At 31.2% G+C, this 10986-nt stretch overlaps 1 protein-coding gene across 1 annotated transcript; it reads right to left on the reverse strand.

The window, feature by feature from the left end:
- Window positions 1–2211: 2211 nt before the first annotated feature.
- LOC110607498 (protein unc-50 homolog) lies at window positions 2212–9457 on the reverse strand. Its single transcript, XM_021746626.2, has 10 exons — window positions 9173–9457; window positions 8389–8456; window positions 7606–7631; window positions 6947–7037; window positions 6299–6394; window positions 5108–5176; window positions 4922–4980; window positions 4708–4830; window positions 2683–2754; window positions 2212–2595 (listed from the first exon to the last, which is right to left on the reverse strand). The coding sequence occupies exons 1-10, from the start codon at window positions 9260–9262 to the stop codon at window positions 2531–2533; spliced, it is 759 nt and encodes a 252-aa protein (XP_021602318.1). The 5' UTR covers window positions 9263–9457; the 3' UTR covers window positions 2212–2530.
- Between the last annotated feature and the right edge of the window lie 1529 nt (window positions 9458–10986).

The raw sequence follows: 10986 nt of genomic DNA on the forward strand, positions 1-10986 counted from the left end.
GGAATATGTTAATGAGTTTCCAAAATATAGGATCAACTTATTACTTTCCTTTTTTTTAATTTGTCATTTAAAATTTTTATTAAAATATTAAATATATTAATGAAATAAAATTTAAAAATAAATTAATGAAATATTCTATCCGTCTCATAATTTTTATTTAACTGTAATTTAAAAAAAATAAAAATGAAAGTAAATAATAATTTTGAAATAATTAAAAATATAAATAAAAATGATGAGAGAAAAAAATATTAAAATATAAAAAGACATTTATTTAAAAAAACCCCGTAAAATGTCAAAGTTTGAATTGAAGATTTTTTGTTGTTATATTTATCTTTCAAAATCAAATTAGGTAGAAGCCAAAATTATGAAGATAAGGAATAGCACCTAATGAGAGGCCCTACCCACCAAATCATCAAAGTGTTGCACTATTATCTGTTTGTAAGTCTCAATATTCAATTGCAATTATTTAGCAGAGAGATTGATAACTACTTTTTTGAAAAATCGTAATATATTGTTTTTAATGTACTTTTTTTCTATTCAACAATCACAAATAAAATAGACAATAGGGTTTTTATATAATCAATGAGTTGTTTGATCCCTTCTCTCTATAAGACTTTTGGTTTACCAAGCAATAGATTTAATTCATATAACTATTTTATTCTCTCAGAGAAAAGGACATCAGGATTCCTTCCAAATAAACATACCAACTTTGGGCTAAATAATACTAATAGAATACTCATACAATAGAATACACTAATAAAATTAGAATAGATAATATTGATAAAATAGAAAAAAGAAATTTTATATTTTTTTTCGGTTCAATTGTTATTCATGCTTTACGCAATTGATTGGACCATATAGATATCCCTCTAATATAATATAAATTATTGAAAAAATTTTAGAGACCCTCTAAAATATAAAAACAAAAATTTTTTAAAGAATAATTTTCGATATGAAGAGTATATGATCTCATAGATAAACTTACATTAATCTGTTAAATTTGGGATGCAATTCAAAATTTTGTTTTGTTAAATTTTTGTTGAGAGCTGTTATAGAAAATATAGGAGTGAGACTGAAATTGAATCCCTTTTAACTATCGAATGAAATTAAATCGGGTAACGTGCTTGTAAATTAGGGACTTCTTTGCAAGTTGCATTTCCATTACATTTTTCTTGGCTTGATATAGAATCCCAATTAATTTTCTCCCAAGGCCTTTAGCTATTAGCCCTGGCTGCATTCTAGAATTGAAAGTTCTGAAAAAGCCTCTTGTAGGATCTCTTTAATGGTTTAACTTTTTGTTGTTCCCCACCTTGCCACACATTATAGTGATGTTGAAGCTCTCATCATTTTTTTTTCTTTTTCAAGAGGCCCTTGTTGTATTTGCATTCAGATGCATCCTGCGTTCCTGACAGCAATTCAATCTCCCTTGCAGTTTTTTTCCCTTCCACGCAACTCTAAAGAGGGAAAAGTTTGAAGGGAAGAAAAACAAAAAATAAGTTGAAGTTACATTTTCATTTGTTTGGAGTGGGAAAGGTAAAATAAAGGATTGGAAGAAAATAAAACTTACTTTATTTTGGTTATTTTTCCTTCGAATTGAAGAGAAAATTAAAAAAAAAAATCTTTTTAATTTAAAATTACGTTCATGCTTTATAACTTTTTAACTTTATTTAAAAATAAAGTAAGAATTTCAAGAAAATAATATTTTTTTTCTTTATACTTTTTTCTGCAAAAACAATTTTTTTTTTCATCAATCCAAACGTGATAAAGAAAAATAAGAGTAGAAAATAAAAATTATTTCCTTGGAAAATAGTTTTCTTTTCACCGCTATTAACTATCCAAATAGAGTGCAAGGCTGCTGTTGCTCGGAATAACTCTTCCACGCATTAACAATCTCTCAAAATATCTCTGCACGGTAATACGTTCCTTGCCAAAGAGAAGCTACAATAAAGCATCCAATACAAACTGATGTATCTATTTGCATATGCAAATGGTTTCCGTCAGAATTTTAAAAGGAAAACATAAACCATTCTTTTACATAACTCATTTTGCAAATTCAAATAAATTTTTATAAAATCATTCTAAATTTCAATATTAAAATGAAAAATTTTAAGTAAAAAAAAAAATTAAATTCTTTAATTTCAAAAATAATAATTGAATCTTGTAAAATTGTTCGTTCCAAATGGTAGAAAATTGAAAATGAGAGATTTTCAATTGTGCACAAACATCTGGATGTTTAAATTGGATTATCTATCAGATTCAGTTTTCCAGATAGAAACGCAAATACAGAATTGACTGGTTACATATCCACTTGATCAATGACACTATTCAAAAAAAACTTCTACCCTACTTCAGTAGCTTCTGATTTTCATTTGTAAGGGAATAGGACTACCAAGATTTTTCATTCTGCAACCCACCCTACCTTAACTTTTAAATGTATATGAAAGAATTACGCCTTCTCAGAATTGAAGCAGCCTCAGGACTATCACCCACATCATTATACGGGCCATCCGAAGTGTTGAGCTTGGTAAAATCACAGCCTTTGACTGAAGTATACGTTCATAAAATATCTTGAAGGATTGAAGCCACTTAAAATCACTGCAAAAGTTCAAAGAAACAAGATTTCAGCATAGCCAGTAACTAAAGCAAACTCCAAATTAGAAAATTGTTTCATTCTGCACTTACAAATGGGAGAAAGAACAATGACAATGCCAATTGGGTAAAGGAAAAACGTTGTCCTCTCCAAAAAGGGTAGCACTGCATCATATAAGACATGCTGTCGGTAAATAAATCAATAAAGGAGATGGAAGAGGTCATAGCCGCCTTGAGTTTGAAACTATATCCAAGCAAAACTTTATTGAACATGTTTACTAATGACATTTTTCTATTAGTTTTCTTTCGAACTGAAGGGAAAAATGTAAAACTCACTTAAAAGAGACCAAGGCAAAAGAAATATATTTTAATTCCTCTCAAAATAAAACTGACCTGGTGACCAGATTTATAGTCCAGTTACTTACAAGGCAACAGTTACCACAATAAAGAAAAAAAATAAATAAAAGGGGGGAGGGGGCAGTGTGCAGACATAAAGAAGCAAATGGCTATGAATAACGAATGGTATCCTTCTGACAGCTAAAACTATATTTAGCCCCCACCTATTGAGCCCTTAAACTAAAATCCTAATCTATTTAACACCAGAACTTATAAAAATTATAATAATTAAACACAATTTGATCATATAATTGATATTTTTTTGAAAAAGTAAAAATTAATCACATGTAACGATGATTACACTATAAATTTTGCCAACTGTACTCTGAATTTTTATAAGTGGACAAAATTGAATGAGAGTAATTTTATCATTTAATGAAAATTTATAGCCCAATCACTACAAATAAGTAAAATTATTTTTGATTTCTTTTTACAATTTATTAATGATACAGTTAATTTGTGTTTAATTGTTATTATTTTGTAAGTTCATGTGTTTAATAGGTTACAATTTTAGTTCAAATGCTGAATAGGCTAATATGAAATAGTATAGGGGTGTGAATATATATTTAGTCTACAGTTTTACTTCTAAAACCTTGTCAAGTCTCCAAGACAGCATGCAGCTTTATATCTTTGAGAAAATAATATCAGTCACATATTGGTCCTCCACCTACATGACAGGTTTGACCATTTGTCAACGTGATTCAACCCATAATTTGACACGGAACATGCATTGCATTTAACCCAAACCAGAAAGAAGGGCCAGGTCCTGGCCAACTCAGTTCAATTGGTCAGTCCACCCAAGGTTTGAGACAATTAGATCATATTGTCGCTTTACAATTTATTGTTACATATTCCATGTTAGTGGAGAAAAAAGCTCAGCATAGCAAAATATTGAATACAAAACCTCAAAAGGATGCACCCGTAACATTAAAATTTTGGGACAATTATATCAACTTCCAATCATAGTCATGTTATAATACAGTGTCAACTCTAATTTGAAGTTCAATATTCATCATCCCCTCCCTTTTTTTTTCCGAAATTTCTTTCAGCACATATTCTTGTTGACATTATTGGTTTAGTGCATTAAGTTTTGATATAAAACATGATTTATACAAAATTGAAAGGAAAAAAAAAAGATACATAGTTGAATCTTTTTTCTATTGTAATGTCACATATAAATTATACTCCCTTAGTTCCATAATTTTTGTTCACTTTGCTTTTTTACACATATTAAGAAAAATATAAGTTTTATTAAATACTAAGAGATGTTTTGAGAGGTTTTTTGAAAATAAGTCAAAATTAAATAGAGTTATAATAGTCGATTTATATGTTGCTATAAATTGAAAAAAAAAAGAAGAAAGTGGACAATAATTTTGAAACAGCCAAAAAAAGAAAGATGGACAAAAATTATGGAACGGAGGAAGCAGAAGTTTATAATAGTTAGAATTAAAAGCTTTTTTTTTTCCAATTGACAAGATTTTCTTTTAACCCCTTCCATGATTTATTGGAGAAGTGAACAGAAATTGAGAATAGAATATTCAATAGGGCCAAGGGCTAAGAGAGCTAAAATTGTAATAGTTTATAATATTCAACATTATTTTAAAGTATGTAGAGTTCAATCTGTAATGACTTTAGGGTATTAATAATGTTATCATTAAGCATTTAAACATCACAACATTTTGGCATAGAAATTTCTTGTCTACAAAATAAAAATCAGCTTACCATCGTAACCTAAAAAGTTGAGATAATGATAGTAGGAGGCTGCCACCATGAAAAGCATATTTGACAGCAATATAGGTATCAAACCATGGGCTACCAAAAGAGGAGATAGGAAATAATGTATAACTGTAACGAAACCAAGAAAAGGTTAACATTATGGTAAGAGAAAATGAAGTTGATAAATTAAGAGACAGAACATGTATTAATTAACAATTACCGTAAAGTTTAACAAACAGCGGGAAGAAAGAATTGCAGTGCACATCAAATGCATATAGCCTTCAACCAAAGAAGAGGAAAACATAAAAGGGAAGTCAGCAATCTGCAGTAAATAATACATTCTCGTACTATGTCTGCACATGGTTACTGAAATGATATTTCGAAGCAGTAGGGAATTTAGACTTGCCATTCAACCCGTTGCTCAACCACATGACTATTTGGAGCCTCCTCCCTAAGGTATGCATTAGTTAGGAACCTGTATGGAATCAAAATATTTGAATCACAACCATGCTGATACGATAAAAAATACAATGTCAAACCTCTACCAAACTAGAAAGGAATTCAATGGTGAAATAGGAAAATTGTAAGGTGAAAAAGAAGGAAAAAAAAATCCATGATTACATTGTATGTTTAGCACTGACTTGACAAAAAAGCCATGCACCTTGACGACGACTAATGTAGCATCCAGATGGAGAAATAATATTTTGGAGATGTGAAGGCAGCAAACAACCCATTTAGAATTATGAAAGTATCATTAAGAATGACGACTAATGTAGCATCCAGATGCAGAAATAATATTTTGGAGATGTGAAGGCAGCAAACAACCCATTTAGAATTATGAAAGTATACATTAAGAATGAAATCTCTATTATTTAACTTGTTGAATCCCATATCGGTTTGAGATAGAGATAATATGCCCCCTTATAAAGGACTTAGGGCTCCTCCCCTTGAGCTAACTTTGGGTTGAGTTAAGTCTGACCCAAATTTAATATGGTATCAGAGCCTCCAATCCATGTTGGGCCTCTGTAAATATTTCACACTCCAATATAGTTCTGAGTGTGAGGAGTGTGTTAAATCTCACATTGGTTTGGGATAAGATAAGGTAATGTGCCCTTTACAAGGATCGTAGACACTCCACCCTTTGAGCTAGCTTTTGGAGTGAGTTAACATAACTAAATAAACCAGTGGATGAAACCTGCTAGAGTAACAATTTCCTTGACAACTGTTATACAATGGGTTAGCCATTGATTTTTCATTAAAGTTTCAATATCATCTTCTTTGTTTAAGATTTCACTTCCAACCTCATAGTTTGCATTTCATAAAAGGGATTTCAATTTATAGCTCACAGTTTAATTTTCCATTTGTAAATGCATTCCTCAAATTATGCTTCCATTACAAAAATTTAATATGCTAATTATGACATCTCCAAAAGGCTTGATGTTGACAGCAAGACTGAAGGTGCTAACACATTAAAAGGTAGGGTAGGCTGTATTTATTGAAAGTGATAACTATATAAACAGCACATATTGCATTAAGATGGCCACAATCAACTAATCTGACCATCAAATTATTATTATGGGTAGGTGGTAGCTCTTACCAACAACATGTAGCCAAAACTACTCCAGTAATTAAAAAATGGAAAACCAACACAGATACAACTACAAAAGCAGCATGTGCAGTGCTGTGGTCGTACCTGAAAAAAAGAAAACAAGAAAGCAAAAAAAGATGTGATCTTTATGACAATTTATACTCATGGACTAGGACTTTAAGGAAAAGATTAAAAAAGAAGAAAGAAAAGAATAATTTAACAGTGAAATAGAACATAAAGACCCCAATAAAAAAAAATTTCATGCATGCCAGTGTTGCACTTTGTAATTTGGAAGTTACAAGACAGCCAATATCCAGGGTTTACTCAAATAACAAAACAAACTCCATGAGGAGGTTCCCATCATCATAATAAATAAATATAAGGTAAATAAGAAGCTCTATTGCCTAATGATGCATGTGCAACATTCCTCAACTTGGAGGAAGCTAGGATGTCCAAACTCCAAACTGAATGATGTGTATACATTGACAATTGAAATTCAACATTGAAAAGAACCCCAAGAAAAGAGTTCCTAGAAGGATTTCTCATGGAACAGGAGACAACTTGAAGTATTACTTGTTAATTACCAGCATCACAATAACAATTACATTTACCTAGCAGCCAAAGTAGCCACAGACAAAAAGTATACAGGGAACTTACGCAGCACAATAAGCCAAAGTGGAAACTGCCAAAAGTAGGCTGCAGATTACAACAAAAGCTGGGTCATCTCGTGCCCATTGATTCTTAGTTTCTGACACCAGAAAAGAAAGACAACCTTTCAAATTTCATCTTACATCTTTATTGCAAAATTGCCCAATCTCACACTCAGATAAGAGAACAGACAACCAGAACAAAAAGCCAAGTAAAGGACCCAGTCAACAACATAAACTCAAAGGTTAAATGAATGGTATCATCCTCAATATGAATTTTTTATACGAGCAATTCATATGGCATTAAAACAGACAAATTTATATTTCAGATGAGATTCAAAATCCCCAAAAGGTCACTTTTTAATTAAAATAACAATAAATGGCTAAAGTATTTAGTATTTCTGCATCTAAAAGCTCCTGAGAGAGAGAGAGAGAGAGAGAATTCACTGTCCTCTCCAACATCAACACTCAACAGTATACTCTTACCCGTCAGTAATGTGAGAAATGAATTATGAAGGCAAAGCGTTCCAAATGACTACTAAGTTTTTCCAAAAAAAAGTAATATCTAAATAATCATGTAATACAGCCCAACAAAAAGTTCTTATTGAGATCCAACATATAAAATTTAATTTCAAAAGAAAAGGCTCAAAAGTAGGGTAATGGACTTACGTTTGTGATACTTAGTGTGTTGATAACTGCATCCATCCGATGGTCCCACATGCAACATGCAAAGTTACTTAATCAGAAAATTGACAATTAATGAACCATTAGGATGCTTGTGCCCAAAAAACTTCAAATCAACTTTTGAAAATGAAAATTTCAGCCACTCAACATGAGACAGAAAAATTAAACTACCAACCTAGAACCAAAAAAAAAAAAGTGTGCTACTTGTTATTCAATCTCTTGAAACAGAAACAGGTTCAGATTTGACCAGGAACCTGTGTCACAGGAAGATGTTTATCCAAGTGCACTCAAGCCTTCGAGCAACCTTGTGACAGTAGTAATGTGTGGTAAAGAGGTGTCTTACTGAATGCAGCATAGGGTAAAATCTGAACTTGAAATCTCACATGTCGAAAAAGAAAAATACACAAATGGCATACAATTTATGAAGCAAAGAACAGTAATTTGTTGAACCCCCAAAAAAAAGCCTTTTGTCCAGAAAATTCAGAAGAAAAGAACAAGGGTATAATAATCTCAAGGGAAAATTTAATTATTTAAAAGTTTTTCTTTTCTATTTCTAATTTTAATGGAAATTAAATTTTAGAAAGAAAAGCAACAAAATGCTAGCAAGGAAAATGCAGGTAGCATCTTTTAATTGTTCTTTCTGCAAGGTTATTTCCAAATACACAAACACATGGGACAATCACTGAAAGTTATTCAAAAAAATAAGTTCAAAATATGTGTATATTGTGAATATACTACCATGGTGATAGAAAGAGGGAGAAAACTTACACAACTTTTGGTGAGGTGCAAAGATGAAGCATTTGCCAGAAAGTATATTCAATATCCATTTGTTGCCACTAACATGAAAAATCAGATAAAAAAATTGCCCAATTAAAATAATTTGAATGCAACTTTAATAAGCAGTTTAGAAAAACTGAATTCCATGAATAATGATTACAATTCATTTGCAAATCTACATTTGACATTCAAAAAGAAAAAATTGCATTTGCAATTCTATTTTGAAACTATGAGAAATAAAACCTGGTTACATTTAATTTGCATATGAAATATAAGCTACATATATACTATATAATTTATACTCTGTGTATTTGAATAACAAACACGAATACAAAATTTATTTGCAAATGAAACCTAAATGAAATTTATAGGCAAATGAAATGAAATGAATTATATATTCATTTGTTTCCAAACATTAGTACAAATCAATTGATCAGACAATGCTGATGCTTATGGGCTCATAAAAGAAAAAAAGAAAAAGAAATTCTTATCAACATTTATTCGTTGCATATACATAAGCACATAAATCAAATTTCGTTTACAGATAGAAATAGAACTTCAATGAAATTTCATTCGCATTCGCCCTAATCAAAGCAGAAGCAAAGTTAGCTTCCTTCCACAAGTTGATGATTTAACATTAAAGAGGCGAAATTGAACATTTTACGAACCATAAACAGAGGAAATTTTTCGAATAATGATAAAGATTGGATCCAATTGAAAAAGGAAACTAGATTAAAATATTTTTTTAAAAAATCAGATCTAAAGAGAGAGAAACCTTGACAATTCGCCGGAGGTACTGAGGGAGCATGGAACTAGGTCGAGCAGTAGAGGACGACGAACGGAGTTTCGACGACGTTGGCAACATCTCTCCTCCTTTTCGTTGCTATGCTTTCTTCTTCTCCTTGGATTTCAAGGAAAGCAGAGAGATGATCGAGAACGAAGATCTGTGGAGAGAGCTTTCGGTTTCACTTTGAGATCGGTAGAAGGGAATGTGAAACGACGACGACTTGTTGTCAGTTTTCTCTCGCTTCCCAGACTCCAGAATGGCATAATGCAATTGTTTTCTCTCATTCGGGAAATATGTTGGGCTTACCTTTGGGCCCAGCTTCCACTACGAACTCTCTTTGGGAATTAGGCTCACGTAGAAAGGAAAAAGAAAACAATAGGATATTTTACTATTTAGTCCCTTAATTTTGTTACTTATTATAATTTAATCTCTGTATCTTAGAATAAACTATTAAATTCATGACAAATCAAAATGAGAGGTGCCTTGTTAATTTTGAATTAGAGATTTCACTAGTGGGTTGAGAAAAGACTACAGTACCTTTGTCAGTTAGAATTAGTAAAAAGCAGAAATTAACTTATATAAACCTTATCTTCATAGCCATCCCCTGTATAAACATACCCATTTTTATTCATATCTTAATCAACCTTTTCATTCCCATTGTTGCAAAGATTTCAGCATCTCTTATTGCAAGACCTCTCCATCCGAAGAGGTTCTACTTCAAGGAATATACCGGCAGTGTTGAGTAATGCGAAATCATAATATGGTTCATTATCTGCTGCTGTCAATAAATGAAGGAAGGGGGCTATAATTATCGAAGATATATTCGGAAGATAAATGCTTTATTTAAAGTATTTAGTAAACGTAGTTAAAGTATGTGTATTTTATTAGTGTCACTGCAGTCCTATAAGTGTGATCCATTACAACAAAATAATAGTATTTATTGGTCCAATGAACTCTAAGGAGCATCATATATTTTGATGATACAAGTAAGTCTACAATCAAATATACTTTTAAATATATTGATTCTCTATAGGTAATCTTTATTAAGAGGCTTTGATAGAAAGAGATAAATATAAAAGTGTATCAAACAAGATATATGATAATATTAGAATTACAATCATGAGTTTAAATCCTAACAGGTATTAAAAAAAATTATTGACTAGATGAATCAGCATTTTACTCATATCCCTTTGATGCTTGAACCGCTACACTATAAGTAATTAAAATTGCACCTCTACTAATGGACTTTTGACATTGTGGTAAGTGTTTAATCTTATAATTGATATCAAAACTTGACACTTAAAAGACCTTAAAGTGATCTTATAATAGCTAGCACTTCTACCGTAGTTAGAATTTTTGCTGCTTTAACTAAAGGACATTCTATCACTAGACCATCTTTGTTTAATAGTTCAAATTATAATTTTTGAAAAAAATATCTATTATGGAATTAGATGCAAAAAAATATCTGTTTCAGTTTTTTAATAATGTTGATTTTGAAAATATAGGGAATGGGGGCCCTTGGTTGTACAATCGATTCCTGCTTGTTTGGAAGGAGAAGGTAATGAAAATTCTCTCCATATCCCTCTAACTCATTCTGATTTTTGAGTTCTGATTAAATACCTCCCTTCTGGTTATTATAACGAGACGTTGGCTAAATTGATCGGGGATTTTGTTGGCCACTATAAAGAGTATGATATGAAAAATGCTTCAGCTATGTCGTCGGGCCCTATGAGAGTTAAAGTTTGTTTGGACATTCGGCAACCTTTGAAACGGCGGAAGAAGTTTGTTGGAGATGATAATAT

Source organism: Manihot esculenta, chromosome 7, assembly GCF_001659605.2.
Source record: "Manihot esculenta cultivar AM560-2 chromosome 7, M.esculenta_v8, whole genome shotgun sequence".
Taxonomy (NCBI): domain Eukaryota; kingdom Viridiplantae; phylum Streptophyta; class Magnoliopsida; order Malpighiales; family Euphorbiaceae; genus Manihot; species Manihot esculenta.